The 24,342-nt window shown below is 46.9% G+C and overlaps 1 protein-coding gene across 3 annotated transcripts in view; it reads right to left on the bottom strand.

Annotated features, from left to right (window-relative positions):
* The window catches only part of LOC144121873 (cytochrome P450 3A56-like), a 64,009-nt gene that overhangs the window by 19,589 nt on the left and 20,078 nt on the right, over positions 1-24,342 (bottom strand). For 2 of the 3 annotated variants that reach the window (XM_077655293.1, XM_077655294.1), the window contains exon 2: positions 1,221-1,406. In XM_077655293.1, coding sequence (XP_077511419.1) covers positions 1,221-1,403 — 183 coding nt within the window. In that variant the 5' untranslated portion in view covers positions 1,404-1,406. The remainder of the gene's footprint in view (positions 1-1,220; positions 1,407-24,342) is intronic. The other variant, XM_077655292.1, reaches the window with a different exon arrangement.

Here is a 24,342-nt window from a genome sequence, read left to right as displayed (position 1 = left end):
CCATGCAATCTCGCCCTAGGTCCTGCCACTTTTAAACAGCTCGAATGCACTTAGGCTGACTTAGCGCGATAGGGTTAAGGAGGCCGCGTCGCAGAAAAGCCGGCGTCGGTGTCGTTGATCGTGAGCAAAAAATCCGCACAAAGGCAAGCGAGGTGGGCCAGGCCACCTAGGTCGCGTGACCGTGGTTTCTCACCTAGTCACGTGACCTTGTGGCGTCATCGCAGCCTTCCCACTGGATGGTGAGCAAACTGACAACCGTGGCAGGTGACAGTTAAATTAATGATTGGACGCGAGAGGTCGCCCGTGAAAAACGACCCGGGCTGCGCAAGCCACACCGCTGGGAGCACATACCATCGCAGGATAGTGGCGCATCGCTTAAACGCTACACCGCTGCGCCAGGAGTGATGTGAGTACTCCCTGGGATGTATGAATGTATAGTAGAGAATGAGCAATTCCTCATATGTGGGCACTAACCCAATAACGCTGTCGCATCATACCTTTAAGGCTGGCTTAAACTGTCCCCTCCAATTTAGTGACCCCGATAAGCTAACCTACGTGACGCCGTCGAGGTGGTACAGAACCACGATATCCGAATCATTGTGTCTTATTATTCCTCCTTCCATCTTGCATAAATTTTAGAATAAACTAGTAGCAGTACAAGAAAAGAGCCGATACAACACAGTAAAATATCCGTGCAAAGAAACAGCCGACCGAATCGCCCGCATTAGCTAGCCTAATAAAGTCACCCTCAGAAGCCCATCGTATCATCTTAAAGCAGTCATTTTCCTGTGCATAGCCGGAGACTGGAATGGCCTGACCACTGAAGTTGTCTCCATCACCAGCACTCTAACGTTCAAGCGGATCATTGAAAGTCTTTGATAAATTTTTACCACCTTTGTCCTGCCATAAAATTCAATTCCATCATATACTCGTAATGCCTTACTTTCAGACCGTTAAGTATACAAATGAAGCAACAAATAAAGGTGTCATGGTTTTTCTGCATACGCGTCTAAACCGCCTGCTATCGTCATCACAAAAAAAGCTTCATTATTGTAGCTTTCAGCCGACTGCAAGAGGGTGGACAAGAAATATTTCGCCACAAGCCTCTAGTCCAGGGCAGGGAAGAAGAGGCTCAGGGTGGGATGACGTTGGCCGAGGGAACGAGCTCTGAAGTCATCTGAAAGGGGCCGAGTCCTGCTCGCAGGTGCGAATTTACTCACCCCAATATTGTCCTTCCGGAGCTCCAGCCAATGTCCAAAGACGAGGCTGCTTGGTTCAGGTCCGGATATCCCGTACCGCTTGAAGAGGCCGTACTTCCGGCGCCTCTCCAGGACCCAGGCTACGACGAGTGCTGCCGCCAAAAGCAGCACGGCTCCCACGACGTTCCACGCTTCATGCCCCATCTGCTGAAGAGCACACGTCATACACTGCATCACTTCGTGTATTCGCAGATCATACGCGGAGGAGGGTTGGAAATGTTTGTATCTCACTGAAGGACTAGGATATACGAGTGATGTGGAATGCGCCATTTAGGATAGTTTCAAGGGTCTTTTGAAGGCTGTGTACAAAAATAAAATGGCATTTTTTGGAGTCAGATACATTGTTTCAAACATGGGCGTATGTTTTAAGCGTGAAAATACCAGTGTAACACTCAATATTTGCAGTACCTCCCGAATAGCGAGATAGAGCATGAAATTGTGGCCCTGTCAGTTAATCTTCCATTAGACTTCATTATGCGCCACAGCTTGTATCTCAGTATTTTTGTACAGCTCTTGGATTCGGAGGAACATTAAGGAACATAAGCACAGCATGTAGCTGGAAATCGAACGCATAGTTAGCATAAAAGGTGTGATTTCTATAGATTTAAAATCGCACCCATACCTTTGTCAATTGAGACTCGCCAGCATACCAACATTGGCTCTAGTGACTAAGAGTGGGACATGGCTGTATGGGCTCTCGCATTTCTGAAGACACAGAGAGTTGCTCACTATTAATTCTCCTCTCCCTCGGGAACTGTTGTCTCTTAAGGCGAACCTGGCTATCTTCTCAACACCAACACAGTGCGTCTTTTCTATTGACTACTTCAGCAAAGCTTACTGCAACAAGTGGGGATAGTATGCAGGTGAGCGGTGATGTGGACGTCGAAACACTTGTTCTTCGCTCGTGGTACTTTTTCTATAATCGCTGTCTTGCGAACTAAGGTCCAATTACCACGGCTAGGAGAATTTCGTTATAATTCAGCAAATAGGCGCGCACCTAGCGTCGCGGGTGGGCCCGCTAATCAGACATTTACGAAAACAGCGTACTCCACTACCGCACCTATTCTTCCTTCCTTCTTTCACTCCCTCCCTTATCCTTTCCCTTACGGCGCGGTTCACGTGTCCAAAGATATATGAGACAGATACTGCGCCATTTCCTTTCCCCAAAAACCAATTATTATTATATTAAACAGCGTACCAAGGCTGCTGATGGTAATATCGTCAGAAAGGTTATTGAGATTATCCGTCACGGCAGGTAAGCAATGCTTTCGAGGTGTACAGTTATCACAGAGGCAGAGAGTTTGTTAGCGCTCTATCACTAAGGCTTCCATTCAGCCGAAAAGCCGTTGTGTGTCAGTTTGTGCGGTCTCTCTGTGTGCTGAACGGGTTGTAGGCAATTTTAGGTGGGCCAACTAGGTTACGCAACGTTATGACGTCTTCACAATCTACCCACTCGATTTTGAGCAAACTGCCCACCATGGCATGTGGCAGCTCATTAATAACTGGCCGCGAGAGGTTGCCCAGGAAGCGCAATCTGGGTCTCTCATGCCCCACAGGTGGCAGCACCTGCCATAGCAAGGCAGTGGCACATCGCTTAACCGCTGCAATAGTGCGCCAGGAGTGGTATGAGGACTGCCAGCTGTCCATGAATGTAGAGACCCTGAAAAACCGAAATGCTAGCACACCTAATTCGCACTTGGCCCAACTACGCAAGTAACACGAAGACGGCGCTTCCAACCTGGACGGAAAAGACACGCAGATGACAGGACCAGCGTCGTTCGTGTTTCTTTTTTTGTCCTCATTGGTCGAGCCATATTCATGTTTCTTTCACGATGAACCAACTACCCCAAGCAAACGTTTTCTCAACTACCCAAGTCGACCACCATTTTTCTTTTCGGCGACATGGGCTTGGGGTTCAAGTCAAGTTCATTTACTTTATTAAAGAAAGAAAGCAGTCGGGCCTAAAAGCTGTCAATAAAAGCTTCGCGGGACCCTGGCCTTGTTCCACAATTCGCGCACCAGCAAATAGGAGAAAATTATATTACATATTTACAGCTAAACACAATACATAAGAGAAGGGAAGGGGAAAATGTTTGTACAATTAATTCGGTACATGGGAAAACAACGTAAGCAATTCGGCACAGAGAATACGCATGCCAGGGTAAAATCACCTGAAACTTAAAATAATGAACGGAGATGCAAAGAGAAAGCGCATACAATACACCAGTTCGAAATTCATAGCAATTTTTGTCGACCAAAAAAGGTGAATTTTGTAGTTTGCACGAACTGGATCGAAACCGGTAGCAGGAAACCTGGTTAATAATTTTTATATGGCGTAGAGTAATGAACAAGCATATGATACTTGCTGGGTTTTGGAATAAAACATTTTTTCTCACGTAGTGTTTCTTCCCAATATTTCCTTTCAACTCTGCAAGGAAACTGATAATTCATTATAATTGACGCGAGGTTTATTAGTTATCATCAATCCTTAATCAAACCAAAGAGCATTATACTTGAGAAAAAGCTTTTTCTGTGGAAGGCAATAAGTAAATCCAGCGAGATAGCGTATTGTTGGAATTCAGGTAGCAGCATCCCACCGCTGACAACAGTTGTTGGGATTCAGGTACCGTGACTGGGCCGGAGAAGAGACGAGGACGATCGGAGGAAGAAAACTTAGGAAACTTTATACAAGGACTATTTACATTATGTACAAGTACGGGCAACTGAGAGTGCTTCTCAGTAAAGAGAGCTTCTTAGGAGTCGGGAGTCTCTGATACCTCTCAAGAAGGGGGTTCCTCTGGCATCAAACCAGGAGCTCCTTAAACACTCTTCGTATTCCCCAGATCCCTAGCTGGGAAATACAGTTCGAAGAATGATGTCCAATCACACGATGGCACTGATGGTACCACCCACGGCAGGGCGGTCCTGATGTTCTCTCGCAGCTCGGTGAAGGGAAAGGGAACAGGACCCGGTCACGTTGTCGTCCCCGCGGCTTCCAGGTGGCCGCGCACATGCGTCCGGAGGGCACCTGCATGACACAGGAATGCAGGCTGCCTCCCCGCAGTACTGTAAGAAAAAGTATTAGAGTTTTCGGCCGCAGGGAAGCGATGATGGTGCCATGAGGCACTTTTTTTGGGTGTTCATGCGTGTGAGCAAACGTGAATTGTAACTTTGTTGCTTCTTGTTTTAGAGCGTCGTATATTTTCTCGTTCCAAGCAATAAAACTTTCGTTGCTACTCAGCGCCTGTCCTCGTGTGTCTTTCCTTTTGTCCCTGTCAAAAGTCGTGCTGTTCCTTTTTGAAATACCCGACAGCGCTTTCTTGTAAAATATGCAATTTTTATAAATCGGGCGCTGCAGTGGTGCTGCAAAATAATCTATTGCATTGCAAAAGCGGCATTATAAGTGCATTATTAAGCAATAGTGTGATTTTAAAACTAGTTCGTTCCTAATCGGGCAATGGCGCCAATAGCTAATGAAACTTGAGATTTATGAGGTGGTTCCAAGTCAGGTGCTTCACATCCTTACTAGGACAAACTCAGTTTCACAGCTCCCAATACGAGCCAGCGGAGGAGTGCGTCCCAAGTGGTGGTCGCGAGAACTCACGACGCTGCAGTCGAGTCTTGCTCTCTGCCGTGCGCGTCGTCGGCTACACGCGGCTCGGAAGCGCGGAGCGACCGGCACATATGTGGTTTTGCGAGCTGTTGTACCACTCTACATGGATGCAGTAAAAGAATTGCTGATAGTTTAGCTCTGGTTAAACGTCGTGTGTACGCGATAGCTGACCCAAAGAAGACGTGGCTTCGCGCGCGGCTTGTCGCTGTCGTTTCTCCGCTTCTTGGCGGCGTCGTTTGGCGAGCCGTTCCTCTCGTTGTTCCGGCGTCTCGGCCGCGCGCTTGGCATTCCTGGCTTCTTGGGCTCGTTGTCGACTCGCCTTATACCACGCGCCAACTTCTGGATCCGTCGACGTTGATGTCGGTCGGAGTATACGCGCGGACTTTCCGCTTCTTCACTAAGCGTTCACCTGAAAAACGAGCGCTTCGCACCCTCTGTTTATAAAGTGGCCGAGCAATGACGCGCATCTGCTGCCCTACTGCGCATGCACAGCGCACCTGTAGCTACTGCGCATGCGCGACGCGCGCAGCGAGGCTGCGGAGGCGGCGCAACATTGACGTCACGTGCGACGCACATAGAGAAACATACTTACGTAAAGCGGACACTCAAGCCCTTTCGCGGCCGAGCAAAAAAAGGGTCTGACCACCCGCCAGGCGGCCTACGTTATGTTCCACTCTACTTCAAAGGTCGACAGCTTATCACATGTCCACCGGGTTGCATCCAAGTGTTCCATTTCCATATGTAAGTTGGTGGTGCGCCGGTCATGTGCCGCCGGTTACGCCCACCTCACCGCGTTTTTCAACGCGTCGCCTCATTTTTGCGGTAAGTTTTCTTTTTCCTTCAGGATTAATTCTGATGTTTCTTGAGCTCAGAACATTGTAGCAAGCCGTTTGTTATGCTGCGTGAACGTATTTTGCACGTGCAGCATATAATATATGCCGTGAGCCATCCGTTTGTTCTTGTACTGTCTTTTCCGGAAGAGCATGTGCATTACTTCGAAGGCGCAATTTAAAAAAGTCACTCGCAACACGTTCGGTTTAAAACACCGAATTTATCGATGGCTCACCCGTATCGTAACACAAGCCTTTTATATGGCGTGGGTCGAACAGTGTAATGCACATTTGAAACCGACCACGGGAAAAATACCTTTGTCACACGGGAAGCGGGCAGTCTTGATCGCGAGCGGCCAGATCCTAATCGGGCCTCAATATGCCCCGATCGCGTTTGAGCCGCGTACAGGAATAGCTGACTGCCACCGGAGCATCGGAATAAAGCTGCCCGACTGCGTTCGAAACCTACTTTGTGCTTTTTAGGTGTCATAGAGTGCTACGAAACGAACAGCAAAAGAGGGAAGCCTAAAATATGAACAAAAAAGGTTGTTTTAGACTGCATTACAACAAATGCTAATACGTTTTATTCAGGCATAATTTCTCATATCTGTGTCAATACCGCCAACATCATGTGTTTCAGAGAATTTCAGGTGTTCGGCATTGATAGGTACAGGCGCGGTCAAAAATACGCGGCCCACAGCTGCTCCGATCGGAGGAGCGGCTGCGAGCCGCACCGCGGCACTCGCGCCAGTGCTGCGAGAGTATGCACTGTGACGACAACTTCCTCGCTCCCACACCTTCTCAATTATGTTTAGGTCTGCACCTTTTTGGGGCTATGGCAATACTTGGATGCCCAATTCGTCAAGGGTGTGTCCAACTTTCCTGCGCAGTAATCAGGAATAAAATACGCGCCAAAAAACACAAAGGCATGAATTAATACAGAAACAAACTTTTTGAATGAAAATTTTACGTTGTTCTTCGTCTAATAAGGACATAACATTACCGGATACGTTATTGTCTCGTGAGAGCATAACACGTAAGACTGGTAGTCATTAATTGTGTGTATAAACATACACACACAGGTATACAAAATATGAGTACATGTTAAGTACCCCCCCTCCCCCCCACTGGGTGGACTTTTCGGAGCCCTCCACATCGGAGGCTCTCAAAAACCTGAGCTGCATCGGTACGTTAAGCCCCCCGCCCCACTTAGGCGCACTCTTTGGTGGAGTAATGACTGGCTAAAGATGCTTTACATTAGGAATAGTAAAACGATTTTATTGAACCCAAGGCTTATCAGAAAAGTTGTGTGTCTTTTTTTCTTCGTGTTGGTACTCATAACTGTCTGCACTTTACCACCGAGAATGAATATAAATCAAGGTCCTTTCGCATTGTTTTATTTTTGTGGGAGGTGTTTAGAGAGACGTTGCCAACAATTTTCAACACGCTGCAAATAAGGTTGTAGTCTGTACATACGACAGGGCTTCTCCTTACCTCGCGGTGTGGATAGGGCTCCTGTCTTGTTGGGAAATATATACCCCATCATTGAACGGGCCTTCCAGCGCAAAGGGAACTAGGACTTGCTCTATAATTTGAGTCCATTGGTCCGCGGTCAGGTTCCCATCAATGAGATGCAGCGGTCCGTGGCAGGTAATGGCGCCCCACACGCTGATAGAGCAGCGCCCACTAGCTGCCACTTGTTGAATGTACTGCTCGTCGTATCTGTAAAATGAACGTCGGTTTCATGTTGAAATTCGCATTGAGCGCGAAGGTTCAACACGCGTAATCAATTACGTTGCGCCCAAAAGAAAGAGGCCTGTGTATTTTACAATATTAGTGCGCGTTAAAAGAACCTTATGCGGTCTAAATAAACTCAAAGCCTGCCATGTGTCAGTCCTCATAGCCCATGTGCAACCTTCCGATGTTGAGCTCCACAAAGCAGCGTAACCAATGCACCTTGTAAACGGAGACACTATTTGTAATCTATTCGGTTACACGGAAACTGGCTTACCTCGTCCCAAGGAGTTTCCAGACCCTGCGTTGCTGGTCCCACTTGGTAACCAATGTCGATTCGTCACTGAACACGACTTGTTCCCACTCTTCCTGCTGCCAAGACAAGTGCTTTCTCGCAAACTCCAACCGGGCGCGCTTCTCCGACTCATTCAAGCGCGGCCTTTGACATGCCACCCTGCTCTTCAGACCAGCGGCATGCAGCCTGCGTTTGACGGTGGAAACTGATACTGGGAGATCAGGCTCATCTCGAGAGCAGTCATAGCGGGCTCAGCTGACAGCAGCAACAATTGCCAAGTCTTGGTCCTCCGTCGTCGCAAAAGGCCTTCTTGCTCTAAGTGCGTCCTCTACGCGGCGTGCAGCCATACACGAACGACAAATTCGATCTACAGCGCACTTAGAGCACCCAACCTCTCTACCTATTGCTCGCCGACTGCGCCCGGCAACAAACAGATCTACAACTTTTGGCGTCTTGACAGCATTGAGTCACGCCATGCTTGTACTGCTTTACGCTGTTTTACTGAAGAACCTCAATCGGCATAGCGCTTTATATACCCCAGCTATGCTTTACAATGGCTGTTAAAGTGCACCACTTATCCCACTTTTTTCTATTCCAACGCAACCAGAAAAAACGGCGTCATGGACCCGAAGAGATTGCACCGCATTCTTCGATAAGGCAACATTTTTTGTGCGAGTGAGAGCGACCTAAATGCCCAGTCATTTCAAAATCGAAAGGCATGCTTTGGAACCTTTTTTTTTTTTGCCGAAAACAAAGGTTGACGATTGGCTTTCGTGATATCCCAACGCGCAGCATTTGGTCGTGTACTTCGTTTCTGTGAATTACGTCCTTATTACATGAAGAACAAAGTAAAACTTTCATTCAAAAAAATTCGTTTTTGAATTAATTCATGGCTTTGTGTTTTCTGACTCCCGTATTTTTTTTTCCTCATTACTGCGCAGGAAAGTTGGACAAACAATTGACGAATTGGGCATCCAAGTATTGCCATAGCCCCCAAAAGGTGCAGACCTAAACATAATTGCGAACGAGTGGGGGCAAATGAAAAGCCGACTGGCCCGTCGTTCAATATCAGGTCAGACTCGAGATGATTTGTGTTGGGCAGTCAAAGAGGAATGGGATCGCATTCGCTTGGTTCCTGGTCTCGTTCCGGCGTTGTACGTCTCCATTCCAAGGCGGCTTCGAGATGTGGTCGCGGCCGGGGGGATGTCCACCAAGCATTAGGCAGGCTTGAGAATTGATATCTTGAGAAAGAATCTCTCGTATGTTAAGCCGAAAGATCGACGGCTAAAATATGTGCGAAAATAACTACATAAAATATTTTTTTCAAATACCCTTGCTGTGTCAACAATCAATATTCTTTGCCCCGAAAACACGTGCATCAAGAAATTTTTTTCATACCATACAGATTTCTCGCAATTTCGTGCCATTTATTACGCAGAGTCGATGTGTGCGAAGAACGACCATCTTATTTCGGTCTGAAATGCTGTTATCATCGCCAGTTACCAAGCCTGCAAACTTATACTAAGCAATATTTAAATACAAGGCAGCAGCAGAAGCGCACCTTTTCTTACCATATATACAAAAAATGATCATGAACAAAAGGGGAACGCTAAAATATATCGAAGTTTTCTTTGCAAAAAGAAGTAGGCGCATCTGGAAACTCAGTGACACTTTCTACCGAGCCATCAAAAATGCCAGATTTACTTTTAAAAAGCCGATATCCTATTATCAATGTATGCGGCCGATGCACTACCATAAAACCGTAATACTCGCTTCTGCTACACATACATCTCAATCATTTTCTCTTCATATTCTTCAAGCTTTATTTTGATAATGACAATGCCTGGCACCCGTAACTCATAGCACTGATGAGCGTTACTTGTCAGTGCACCAATAATAAATTTCATCATTTCGCGACATTACCTAAATTTTCACGAAATCTTAACAGTCCTAAAAAACGGCTTTCGCGTTATGCGCCCGTAGTTTTGGATGAATTTTAGCAGTCATTTTCAAATTCAAACTTAATAATCCTCGTCACGTTTTTCTTGAAACTGTAAGGGACCGTTATTTCACGAAGACATCTATTTCTCTGATGGAGAGTAATGTATTCACTGCGGGCAAAGTTTTGCATGCAATACCCCCTTTTCATCTATTACAATAATTAACCACTTGCATTTACGTAATCCACGCCCGGCTTTTCTTCCACACGTGGCTTTTAATGCAACTCTATTGATTCTACAAATGCGGCGGCTCTTTGCATGTTACCGCTGTAAGACAGGGAACGGCCCTGGTATATTATTTGGGAACGTGATGCATGCATGCTGACACCCAAGCCTTGAGCACGCAGGCGAGGCTGATTACACGGAAGCGGGCAGCGCGTAAGCATGAAATTTGGTTTATGGGGTTTAACGTCCGAAATCATCTCAGGCTATGAAAAACGCCGTAGTGGAGGGCTCCGGAAATTTCGACCACCTGTGGCTCTTAAACGTGCGCTGACATCGTACAGTACACGGGCCTCTAGCACTTTCGCCTCAACCGAAATGCAGCAACCGCCGCCGCCGGAATCGAAGCCGCGTCCTTCGCGGCGGGTTACATGCACGAGGTGTCAACCCAACTACGATACTAGAAAGAGGGGCGGCACCAGCGCGGCGACGCTTCATGGAAATGGGAACCCTCTTTCGCCCTGACCGTAGGGTGGGAAACAGCTGAACGTCGCACTTGAACTTTATCAACCGTATGACGTGTCCTCTCGAGAGCGAGGGAGAAATCTGTCGTCAAAGTGCGTACTCTCGCAGCGCTGGCGCGAGCGCCGCGGTGCGGTTCGCAGTCGCTCCTCCGATCGGAGCGGTGGGCCGCGTATTTTTGACCGCGCCTGCACGTTTTTTAGCCGTAATACCAAATTGAGAATGTTTTTTCTGGAAAAAGTAAAATACAAGGACTTTTTTCTGCCAACTTGGCAAATTTTGTTGGGTGTTTCGGACCTACTTAGTGGCATCTGTTGCGCTAGGGCTGTTCTTTCTCCCGATCCTTGGACCGCTATATCAGCGATAATTTTCCATCGCGATTGAAAGTCGGATCCTGGTCGAGGTCTCGATCACAATCGAAAGTGCCCACGTGAAAGGGTATCAGAAAATCGTTGCGGACACTGTGATCTACGCAATCATTACGACAGTGTGCGGTAACGGTAAAATGAAAGTTTATCACGGGTACGTACCGCATATAGGTACGGTCTGGAAGAAAACCATATAGATAACCATTGACAACAGTCACTGCTTTATAGAAAAAAAAATCAGTTTACGACAGCTCGCTTCCGCAAGGGATTGAAGCAAGTTCGACAGAATTTTTCATGAACGATATGTTAACATGCCTGTCTGCGAACAAATAAATAACTGTCATAAGCGAGTTTATTTTTCTTTTTTTTCTGCGATATATTTCTCTTTGCCGTTTGATGACTGCACCAATCTTTACAGTCTGTACACAAGCCCACACTATGACACGGAGCGGATTGAATTACGGGAGCTACTGCTGCGTTTCAGGGTGTGGGAACAACGGGCGAAGACAAAGGAAGCCGAGGACGAAGTTCTTCCGCTTTCCTCGTGACAGCAGATGAGTGACGCCTTTTCTGTGTACTCTAAAAAAATATAAACAGTGCTGCCAATCTCTTGTCAGATCCGGCTAGTATACGCATGTTTTTTTTAGTAAACATATGTAGTTGATTCTGTACATGAAAGACAATGCTTGTAAAAAGTTGTATTTTTTTATTGTTCTCGAGACAACTGCAGCCTTTTTTGCAGAGACGATTTACGTTGTTATTGTTTGCCATTTGTCTTGTTTTAGAACAAGAGCGTGCAGCACGAATGCTGATTATTTTGCGTGGTGTCTACACCTTGACCAAAAAATCGCAATAATCGCCTTTTACGACGAGTGCAAACTTACTGTTGTGTTACTACGATGTATTGAATATGTTGTGCTTGTATTTCTGAACAGCCTATGAACCTGTCGCTCAAAGCTGCTGATGTGCAGGAATCGAGCGCGCACTACGTGTCTTTTTAACCCCTTACTTGCGTCTAGGTGTTGACAACTCCTGTTGTGTTGTTCGCATGGGTGATGTTTTGGATGACAATTGCAGAGCGTATGTGCAATATTTTTTTCCCTGACATGGTGCCACCGGCTTTGCCAGAATTTCTTTCTTGTTGCTCTTTGTATTATCATGTATTTTATAAAATGTGTGTGATCCAGTATTTTTTTTTCTCTACAGTTCAAATTGTAAACAAGAAAAAATAAAATCTTTTTTGAAACCAACTCCCTTCTATGTCCGCAACTGAAAGGGGCGGCTCAATGACGGCACACAATTAAAGAACAGCTCTTATCGCGTTATTCCAACCTGCATGAACTAATTCAGCTTGCGTAAGTTTTTCGAGAAGCTTGGTGGTATTTCCAGTAAAAGTCTGCGATCCTCTGCGATCCGCGAGTTTATTACGTCTATATGTATGGCATGCTTAGAAATGAAGTATTAAAGCCCTTGTGCTCCACTTAGATGATGTAGTTGAATATTTTAATAGCCAAAGGTAAACCAGAATCTAAAGCATTGCAATCGAAACCGAAACTGAAACAGAGGTGAAGCACGAACCTAAAATCTCGGAGGACCAAATTAGCGGTCTGACCACACTCTCACGGCGCTGGCGGCAATGTAGTAGCTCGGCCGCAGTGCTGTACGGGAGTGTCCGCTCTTTACGTAAGTATGTTTCTCTATGCGGCGCACCTGTTGCTCGGCGCATGCGCATTAACGGCTCCGGCTCGGCGTGGTGACCTCGGCATCACATGGCGTAGCTATCGCTTCACTACGACATTACGGCAGATTTTGCGTCGAAGCTGCGATTGTCTTGGAGAACGCTTTGTGTCATGCGAAATTAGCTTGTTAATATCGTAAAACAAGTCTGAAAACGCCACTGACCTGCTCACCAGCAGTGTTTTTTGCTTAACTCAACGGATTGTGTTTTGTAGCGCTTACTCCAGTGCATAGATTTTATAATGAAGACAGATCAGAAAAAGTTTCAGTGCATAGGTGTGACCTCAGAAGGGAACACAGTGCATGTCATGCTTGCTGCGGCGCTGCGCAGATTGCCTGCATTGCAGCAGAAAGCTGGTTAGCTTGTGCAGTCCATTCACTGAGTGGCTGAAGTCTGGCTGCTAGCGTTAAAAGCGAACATTGGCCGTAAATGCCCTTGCGCCATAGAAATCCGTGATCATCAAAAAGAGGCAGTGAACACACAGTACAGGTAAGCCGCCTCCGTCGTCGTCTAATCAGATGCGCTTTTCTGAGTGTCCAACTTTTGATGTCAATCATAAAATACAGCTCCATCGGCACTCCCCCATATACCATAGTAAAAGTGTTTTGCTGGTGTGTTTAATGAACGTCGCGTGGGTGGTTGTTTAATGAACTGCCTGGAACAGAAATAAGCGGGAAGGGACGTACGCACAGCCAAAGGAAACGGAGCAAGAACGAGTCTCTTAAAAAAAAAGAAATTTGTTGGGGGTAATCAGAGGAAGTTGTTATTCCATTTCCGCCATGCCCTTGAAAAATGCCACCTGTTCCTCCCTCACCTTAAAAGAAAAAAATAAACCACGCTTTTAGTGCTTGAAGGAAAAATTAATGCAATCGCAAACTAGCACTCTGGACTGCAACGTTAGACACACGATACTGAAATTATACATCTAACCGTTGAAAGGGCACTACTTTAAGATCAGTTAATTGCATTAACGGAACGAATTCATCAACGCAACGAAGATAAACGATCAAAAATGCAGTATTGGCAAGAACACCAGTGGCATAAAAATGATTTAAATCAGATGCAGAAGCGAAATTAGAGAACCTCATCAACGTGGACAAAAAATTGCAAGAATCGACAGCAACGCAAATGACAGCGCTTCTTCCTCTGTAGTGAATGTTTCATTACGCAGCAAGATCCAATAATTTATTACATCCTTGTATGCATATAAACGTCGCAAAGAGCAAATATGTAGGGCATGTATTATACCACGAGTGAATGTTATAGTGCATGTGGTGTGATATACCATGATTTAAACAATCTTTGTAATTTGAATAATAAAGGCAATCTATACACACAAGGCCGTCTATTTCCCGTATCAGACAATCTTCTGATCTTTTTTCGGGCTTATCTTTCAAATGCGATATTTATTCCTTCATTTTCTCGTTAGCTGCCGCAGCCCGCAGCAACGCTTTTCTAACACTCCTCTTCTTTAGTTCTTGAATATGTTATCTTCTTTTCTGATTCTCTTGCTTCCCGAATTTTTCTGCGCAGCCTTAAGAATTGAGAACAAACTTGTCACGACGTTAACACGGAGCAGTTCTTGGGATGTCTCCTCTCTCCCATAAGCTTTGAGTAAGTGCTTCCTCGCACGATTTCACTTCATTCACCTACTTCAGAACAGAGTCTGCGTCACCATCACTCTATACGTGACATGTGAATTTTTTTGTGCAGCTTTCTGTATGCGTTTCTTCTTTTACATGATAGCTGCTCATCAATCAGAATTGTCTTATGAACAAGCAAGCTCCCCTGCATTAGACGGGCAGTGTAAAATATCCCGTATTTTTGTCTCTTTCCTCATCGCGAAAACGCTCAAATTTCCACTGCATTGCTGCATGGTAACGCTGCGCATTCCAGATGATCCAGATTAAAATCTATTTGTGCAGCGCAGCTGTCCAGTTCGGGCTCCTCTGATGCGCTCTCGAAATCCTGCAGTTCTCTTCCGGCACTTCAGTCGCAACACACACGCGCAGAGCGTTTCGGCTTTGAAATATGTGCCGGCAATGAAGGAAACAGCCTCTGGAGAGCGCCTGGTACCAGGATTATTACCTTCTTTGCAAAAGTCCCTTAGCGAAAACTAATACGTTTGTAATATGCGGCAGGATATTTAGATTGTATTTTAAGCATATTTTTGGTATTCATGAATGCACTAAAAATATCCCAAAAATAAGTTCCTGTAATTTTATGCTTGGAATTCAAAATAAATTCTGAAAATTTTACAAAAATAACGTCACTTAAAGCATGCTTCAAGCACGTTTCAAATACGTGAAAAAATATGTATGCTGTTTTAGCGCCTTGTCAATGCATTAAATGTGTGCTTTCGTAAATATGAAATTAATTCGTCTGAAGTATACTTAAATTTTAACAAACGGACAGTCCTTTTAAATATATATGAAGCACAATTTTAGATGCCGTAGAACAATGTAGTGCTCGAATCGCGTTTCGGGAAATCACCTTTGCATGTTGGCAAAGTATTGAAAGTGCACTTTCGCAAATACCACATTAATTCGTCCAAAGTATACTTCAATTCTAAAGAATGAGCTGTCCGCGTAAACATATTGCAGCACACTGCAAGGTGCCCTTGAACAACCTGGTGTTAGAAATCGCGTTTCGGGAAATGACATATTGGCAATGTATTTAAAGTATGCTTTCGTAAATACGAAATTAATTCGTCCAAAGTATACTTCAATTCTAACAAATAGGTAGTCCGCGTCAGCATATTTCCAGCACACTTCAAGCTGCCGTGGAACAACCTATAGTCGGGTACAACTTTAGAAGACAGGAGAGGCCCCGCCCAGATAACCGAAGCGCAGCAGCCAATTGCCTCCGCGACTAAAGAAATAGTCCCGCTCAAAAAATTGTGACTGCTTCTAAAACGCGTATTTCTCTGTATAAATAAGATTTGTGTATCTTGTGTATCTTTATGAGGGGTTTTGTAAAACTATCATGATGCAAATGCTTCAGCACATGCCGGATCGCGAGAGCAAAAAAACTCCGTGCCTTCTACAACGCTGTGCGTCGTCTGCTACGGAGCGAGATCGACGGCACCGGGCGTGTAATTACATAACAGTCTGACTCAATAGCATAGGATTCATATGTACTGTTTGTGTGTTTTCACAAGCTTAATTTTTTAATGTGTGAGGCTTATTTTTCAATTGCCACTTGTTTCTTTTTTTTGCGGTTGCGAACCTACAATCTCGTGAGTTCACACACGTTCGCGCACGGCATTCCGTACCTCTTTTCCGCCATGGAGCCCAGCGAGGTGACATCGGAACGCGAGCCTTTGTTGCCGAACGAGCCTTGTGTCGCATCGATGATCACACCACCAAGGAGCCTCGGCAAGAGCAAGAGCGGCCGCATCCTGAACAGCGATTCACGCAACATTATCTTCCACTGCTACACGTTTTGGCGTAACAGGGAGCCTGAACGCAGCGTAGAGGAGACGAGCAAGTTTGTCGCTGACATGCTAGGTGTCAGCGAAAGGACTGTGTTCAGGGTGAGGAAGGAAGTTAAAGCTTCGCATTTTTCGGGTGGAAAACTGACGACGCCGTCCCGAAAGCGCCCACGCAATGCGGAGAAGAGAAGACGCAGCGCGAAGTTTGACAGCTTCACGTTGTGCGCGCTGAGGTCATGTGTGCACGATTTCTTTCGCTGCAACGAGATACCGACGGTCGAGAAGATCACTATCGAGTTCTCGGAACGTATGGAACTCCCATCACTAAGGCGGTGGACTGTGCGTCGCCTGCTTGCCGAGATCGGCTTCAAGCACGAAAAGAGAAGCCGCAACTCGCTGCTTATCGACCAGGATGACATCAACGATTGGCGGAATCGCTACCTCCGTGACGTGGAGCGCTACCGAGCGGAAGGCCGAAAGATTTTCTACCTGGACGAGACATGGGTGACGGCGGGACACACTCGGTCTATCGTGTGGACAGACACCGTGGTGCAGAAGCGCGGACGCCTGTTCGCTCGAGCAAATGGCCTAACGACGGGTCTAAAACAACCTTCTGGGAAAGGTCACCGCCTGATCGTCACGCACATCGGCAGCGAGGATGGCTTCGTCGACGGCTGCTTGGATGTATTCCGAGGCCAAAAGACAGGCGACTACCACGAAGAAATGGACGGCAATCGCTTTGAGGGCCGGTTTAATGGCGTTCTGCAGAAGTTGCCAGCTGGTAGCGTCATTGTTTTAGACAATGCAGCTTACCATAGCCGGCGAGAAGAGAAATTGCCAACGACGGCCTGGAAGAAGGAGAAGATACAGGAGTGGCTCACAAGCAAGAAGATCACCTACGCTGAAAGGATGATAAAGAAGCAGCTGCTTGAGCTGGTGGCATCTGTAAAGTCACGCTTTCTGAGTTACATCGTAGACAATGCAGCTGTAAGCGCCGGTTGCATTGTACTCAGGCTCCCGCCATACCACTTCGAATTTAATCCCATTGAGCTTGTGAGGGCCAACAGAAACTTCAAGCTGTCCACGGTCGACGCCATCTTGAGGGAGAAAATCAAGCACGTAGCGGCGGAAGACTGGGCGAAGAGCATTCGGCACGTGATGGACTTGGAGGCAAAGTTCAGGCTTGACACGTCTGGGAGTGAGCACATTCAACCCATCATCATCCAGCTGGGTGAAGATGACACTGAAGAAACCGACTCCGACTGCGAGCTGTCTGGCATTGAGCCACTCGACGAAGCATAACGGCTTCTTTTAACGAAAGAACAGCCCTTATTAGGGCTACCAAAATGTTTCCCGTTGGTTCGCAACAGACAACCATCCATTCCGTGACCTCTGAAATAAATAAGCAGTTCCATTTATGGCGTATTTCTTATAATAGAAGCTCAATTCTGATACGCAACGTCCAGCACACATTGTGCTCGATTTGAGAAGTGGCATAGAAACATGTTTAAATGCTGGTATATCTGAATTGAAACACAACTGTTAACTCTGATTATCTTTGGCGGGCTCAAAATGCTCATTCAGGCAGCCACCATCTAGTTTGACGGGCCCCAAGTTGAAATAACAGTATTCAAGGCACGCTTTATAGCTCTGTTAGCAGTATGCACTGGAAATCGCAGTCATGTCATAGCTAGTGCTGCTGCGATACCAGTAGTCAACACGAAACTGACAGCCACTGTTAGCAGCTTGCACGCCAAAGCACATTCATGTGGTTGCATTGTTTATTTTGGTTATCTGGCTCACACAAGTAATGAGAATAAGAGAATAAATATAAAGTATCATTAGCTTATTGATGCCCAAAATGCTCATTCAGGCAGCCAACGTCGAGTTTGTCGGGCCCCATGTTGAAATAACAGTAGTCAGAGCACGCTTTATGGCTCTGTTAGCAGTATGCACTGAAAAGCGCAGCCTTGTCATAGCCAATTTTTAATTTATTTATCTGACTTTGGCATTAACGCGAATGCAAGCACAATTATTAACGTGAATAACTTTGCTAGCATTTTTTTGTCATATTTACGTACCGGAAAAATGCTCAGCAAGGTTGAACGTGTTTTAGTGAGTCACTTTGTTCATTACAAGCCGTAGGCAAAATGACGGCCAGATTCAGACAGCGATATTGGTGAGGTAATAAATGGTGAAAGCTGAAAAAGCTCTCACAGCACTGCTTTGCTGGACTCCATTCACTAGAAAACTGCATTTGCAATGATGAAAGCGTCAAGACAGGAAATGATAATCCACTGCACAATGTTATGTGTACCCTGTTACGTTTCGCCTACGACGCGCGGTATAGCCGGCGCGGATGCAACGGACGCCGGGGCTTCGTTCAAAGTGGCGGTCATTTTGGGCCCGTTCAGTGCTGCCGCAACGCCTCCCGCCAAGCGCGTCCAGGCAGGTTTCAATGCCACGTGTCTTCGTGTGTGCGTGTGTGTGTGTGCATGTTGGTGCCCACGCTTGTCAAAGCGCGGCAGCCGGGGAGAGGAGCTCCCCAACTGGGAGGCGAGGAGGTCTGACCGGCGCCGGCCCGGCGGACGCGTCACATCACGTCTCAACATGTCCGTGCATCGCCGTCTCGTGCGCCTCATCCCGAGCCGTTCCTTCTTGCCCTCGACTCCGAGGGTATAAAGGCAGCTGCCACGGACGCCAAAGAGAGACTTCGATTTCTTCCGTCGAGTAACGTGGTCGCCCTGACCGGCTGCTCTTTTGCGATGCTAGAATAAACAAGTTGTTCTGTTGGCAGTCGACTCATCCTTTGCCAGGACCTTCGGATGTTTCCAGCTGTGCCCCAGGCCGCCAGGCCAACGCTACCCTTGGGGCTTGCGACCCATTTGCAACAACCCCCACATGTGACGGGCAGCGAAACCATCTATTTATTAAGACTGAATGCAACAACATCGCAAGATGCTGTTGCACAATATGGCACCCTTTCATGTGCACTCCAGGCGAGCTGCCGTATGCACTGATGCATAAACACATTAACAGGGGTAAGAGACGAAGTTATTGCGCAAGCCACGTGATGCTTTTAACATTTTGTAGCGGTCAATGTTTCTGTCGTCACAGCTGATAGAAGTTTTTTTAGTGCAAGTTGGTTAATCACGTTGCGACAACAGCACAAGAAGCAAGGTCAGAATAGTAGGAGAAAACACAGCAAGATGGCAGACTGAGGAGGCAAGGTAGACAAGAATGTAAGGATTTAATGACATAGAAGAGGCCAGCGTTGCTATTCACAGGACTTGGTGCTTTGAATGAGACCAGTTAATGAAATTGTAAAGGAAGAGGTGGATGCAGCATGCTTACAAGAACAAACACAAAAATAAAAGGACAGAAATAGGAATAATAAACACATACACGCACAGAAGCACTCACATATTCACACACATGCACACAAACGCGAGCGCGAAAACTAAGATCTAAAAAGCAAAAAAGGGGAAAATAACAAATATAAACACGCAAGAAAACATGCACACACATTTAATGCAGACGCGAGTAGAGGTATTAGTAGTCAGTTCACAAGCAGGTGTGCCTACTTTGTCGTACTTTTATTTGATGTATATAATGGCTCTGTTGCCTTCACTGTCTTGGAATTGTTTTAGTAGCAACATATCATAACAATCGAAAAGCAGCGCAAAGCTGTGTTGTGGGAAAGCAAGTCGAGCGCTGGCAGCACAACTGATGTGCGATTGTGTCACAGCAGGCATTCTACAGCTGGCGCGTGCAGTGAGTGAAGAATTCTAAGCCATAAAGAGACGCGAATTCATGCCAAGCTCCCTTGTAAAGGCACCAGTGTATCAGTCATAATTTTATATTAGTACTAAGGCTGACATTAAGGAAACAAAAACTGCTCCCACACGCCTAGCCGTTAATAATTCAATGACATTCGCTCAAGCAGTGCGTGTTAGTCACTGAGTGTTAGCACTGGTGGAAAGTGATCAATCGACGGTGCTACACAACACTCGAACGACGCCCTGCTAGACGCTCGGCTATCGTATCATACTGCTGCCGACGATCGATCGTTTGCGCGCTGAGCTGGCAGCAACAAATCTTTGCGTTGGAGGTTGCTTCCGCAGATCTTTTCGGTTGAGGAACTCGTAGGTTGGTTTCATCCGCGCACGCTTTTCTCATTTATCCTGAGAATGGTTTTGCTCCATCACTTCGCCACGTCCGACGTGAAACGCTGGGGCACAGTACACTAACACATCCGCCGCTCACAGTAGGTACCAGACTTTGGCAAATCTCCTCGTCGTAACTTCAGTTAGGAGCAAAACAAAACACCATAGAACAAACACGAACGATGTTTTTTTGCAGCGGTGTGCCGCTGCGGGATCCTGTTTCCAGACGAAGCGCAGCGCAGCGCAGTCACCGATGTTCGCTTTAACCTTTTTTCGTCGCCTCACGGCTCAGAACAAACGCACGCGGCACAAGTTGTGCATCGTAAGCTTGCAATAATATTTCCGACATGACAGACGCCCACAAACAATTCGACGTCACTCTGACGAAGGGAGACACACACAGCTGACGCGACTCGGCCCAGTTCGAAGCGAGGGCGGCCATGTTAGGCATGTTCTCCGTCGGCGGGGTCACCGGCCGTCCGGCTCATGACGTCACCTGAAGTGCGCGCCTATTGGCGGAGGGTCGTGTGCATCCGCCTTTGAGGGGCAAATGCCGCTGCCTTCTTAAGTTGTATCCGACTATAGTGCTCAAAATCACGTGTCCGGGAAAAGTGAAAACTCGCCCTTTTCTGTCGTCCATTCGTTTATGGTAACTTCTAGCAGGAAGACAATCACCACTTAATTAAATTACATGTGGAGAGCGTGATAGCATTATACCGGCAAGGGCGCCATGCGACCTCCGGGCCCGAACATGCCAGCAAAAGGACCCCGACTGGCAGCGCAAGACGCCCATGTATTTCTTGCTTGACAGTTCGACTCCTGACCGATGCTTGACGCAAGTTACGACTAGCAGTTCGGTTCTAATAGGCCGCGGATTCGAAAGCGACAACTCCGACACTTGTGCTACAATTTAGGAGCCCACAGTCTTTGCGCAAAAAGCGGCTCACCAGGCAAGATAATGTCTCCTCTGGGGGAAGGGGGGAGGGGTATATAAGCCAAGCCAAATATCCCTTGTCGGAGCAGTTCTTGTTTGGTAACGTAACTTTCCATCGGCACTTCCTGTGTGGCGACATCTTTCCCGTTCAGGTCCCATCACGTAAGCTTCCATTGTCATAGATCTCTTGATGGCAACGCGTTTTCTCTGGGACTGTATGTCTACTGATGCCTATAGCTAGTTCAATCATTACTTCGGCTGTAGACAACATTGATCAGTACCGTCCGCTGAATTCGACTAGTACACCTTTTGTAAGCGAGTATATTAATTGTATATTTTTAGTGTATTTTTAATGTATTGAAGTGTATTGAAATGTATATTTTTAGTATATTTTAGTGTTTTAATGTAGTGTTTTAATTTTAGTGTTTTAATGGATTTAATGTACACTTTAGTTCATTTTTAATGGATAATAAATACACTAAGCAGACAGAAAATGGATTTTTGATTGAGTTGAAAGTAAGTTCAAAATATTAATCCTAGCATACTTAGAAAGCATTATTGCAATTTAAGCGTAGGGACAAAAATGCAAAATTATTAAGAAATTAATAAAATGTCTTAGAAATGCATTTTTAGTGCAGCCTTTTTTTCGCTAAGTGGTACTTCTTACATTGAACAACCTGATTTGATTTGATTTATTTTGATGGGGCTAAATGTCGCAAAGCGACACAGGCTATGAGGGACACCGCGGTCGAGCACTCCTGATAATTTGGGTCACCTGGGGCTGTTGCAGAAAACTAACTGATTTAGTTTCGTTTCTAATGACAGTAGACTGTTGTCGTTTATGTAACATCGTTTATTGCAAGAAACAAGAAACAATCAAACTGTTCGTTAGGAGGGGAGCAAGAGCTCGAAAAATTACATGCTCATCGTTGGGGCTCCCCGCTCGTTCTGCCCTTTTCCCTTTCCCCTCCAGAGCTCTCTGCTGGTCTCAACCTTTGGCCCTCTCCCTCGGGTTCCCAGAGTCCCGTCGCCCGAGGGGAGCCGCCGCCGGCCAAAAACTAGCGAGAGGTGTCTGGGTTTCGTCTCATGAAGCGTATTTAAGAAAATCACATACAAAGGACACACAGGTTAAACACGAAAAGAAAACGAAGTTTCAACACTGCCCCGCCGAATGACCTTGCTCATTCTACGTTTCTGCAAACTCTAATGGGTACAATGACTGAACAGGGCGTCGCAAATTCTTCCCCTGCGGCATCCTGACCTCACAAGAACGAACCTGGCCGTCTCGCCCAGGAAACACGGCAGCGATAACTCCTGTTCTCCAGAGCAGTCTCGGTTGATTCTCTCGAACCAAGACAACCTCTCCGACTCGGGGAGTCACGGCTTTGGGTTTAGAGGCAAAGGCCGAGCGTAGCTGCCCCAAGTATTCTCGCCGCCACGTCTGCCAGAAAAGATTCAGCATTCGCCCTCGCTTCTTCCAGAGCGCCCGGAGCGAAGCGGCGGACGCCTCGATGGCTCGTGTTTCAGGCGAAGGCAGAGCCGTCAAGCGTCTTCCCGTCAGGAAACTGGACGGTGTGAGCGGCGCACCGTCTTTAGGGTCCTCATATGTGTACGTGAGGGGTCTAGAATTTATTACTGCCTGAACCTCAGCCAGGATTGTTGACAGCTCAATGGTGTCTAGGCACTGACATCCGACCGTTTTTCTCAGCGCGCTTTTCACGCTACGGACCAGCCTCTCGTAGAATCCGCCCCACCACGGTGCGCGCTCCGCTATAAATTTCCATTCTATGCCGTAGTTGACAAAATGGTTCTGAGTTTCAGGGTGCCGCAGGAGCTTCCACAAAATGCCCATATCTTTTGAGGCTCGTTTGAACGAAAGAGCGTTGTCAGAGTAAATGGTTCGGCACAAGCCTCTGCGCGACACAAAACGGCGGAATGCCTGTAAGAATCGCTCTGTGCTCATGTCCGCAACAAGCTCAAGATGCACCGCCCGCGTCACAGCACATGTAAACAGCACGATGTACGATTTCCCGGTCCGACTGTTCTCCCTCACCAGGAGGGGACCGGCAAAGTCGAGGCCGACGACCAGAAACGGGTCCGCTTGGGACGTCCGGTCAGGTGGAAGGAGCCCTGTTGCTGCATCGAAGTGCGAGGCACTGTGCCGCTTACATACCACACACGATCTCACAACACTTTTCACAAGCTGACGCCCCCGCACAATCCAGTACTTGTCTCGTAATAGCGCAAGTGTGTCTCTTGCACCTGCGTGAAGCAGCTGTCGATGTGCTTGGTGCACCAGCAGCGATGTGTAGCGATGCTTCTTGGGGAGCACAATCGGGTGTCGTTCGTCGAGTGTCGTCTCTGTGGAGCAGATTCGCCCTTTTATCCTCAGTAGGCCGTTTTCATCTGTCCACAGGGCGAATTCTTTCAAGGCGGAGTCGTTTGGGATGCGGCTGCGTTTCTTTGTGCTTTCCAGTTCCGCAGAAAATGCCGACTTCTGAACCCTTCTCACCCAAAATCATTTCGCATGATCGATTTCTGCAGCAGTCAAAGGGCCCGAGATCCTGTCAGAAGATCGCAGATTTCGCACGAACCGGAAAATCCAAGCTGTTACTCGGTTCACTCTAGATGCAGAGCTAAAATCTTCCAGGTCCAGCAACTCATCTTCTTTATCGCTGGTGGAATTTAAGATACCGACCTCCCTTTTCTTCTCCAGTTCTTCAGCCGTGAAGTCGCCTGGTTGTGATTCAACCGGCCATACGTCAGCTCGACCTGTTATCCACTGCGGCCCATTCCACCATAGCTCGCTGGATTTCAGTTGAGTGCTTGTCAATCCCCTGGTCATGAGGTCAGCCGGATTCGATTTTCCGGGGCAAAATCGCCACGTCGCGGTCTCGCTGTTTTGTTGGATTTCCGCGACGTGGTTCCTCACAAATTCCTTCCACCGTGCTGCGTTTCCTCGAATCCAGCTCAGTGTGATCATAGAATCGGTCCAGAGGAAAACCTTGTCAAACTTCATATCAAGATTCGACCTCACGAACTGGTAGAGTCTTGACGCGAGTAAGGCTGCCAATAGTTCTAGCCTTGCCAAGGTGACCGCTTTCAAGGGGGCGACACGACATTTGGCTAGCATGAAGGCGGAAGTTCTTTCTCCTGTAGAATTCTCGGTACAGAGGTAGACCACGGCGCCGTAAGCCTTCGGGCTGGCATCTGCGAACACGTACAAAGTTCGACTCTGTGGGTGCCCTTTGGCGTTGGCTTCATACCTTCTTGGGATGGTGACCTCAT

The sequence above is a fragment of the Amblyomma americanum genome, chromosome 2 (genome assembly GCF_052857255.1).
Source record: "Amblyomma americanum isolate KBUSLIRL-KWMA chromosome 2, ASM5285725v1, whole genome shotgun sequence".
Taxonomy (NCBI): Eukaryota; Metazoa; Arthropoda; class Arachnida; order Ixodida; family Ixodidae; genus Amblyomma; species Amblyomma americanum.
The sequence above is the reverse complement of the archived record's forward strand: the minus strand, read 5'-3'. Positions and strand labels throughout refer to the sequence as shown.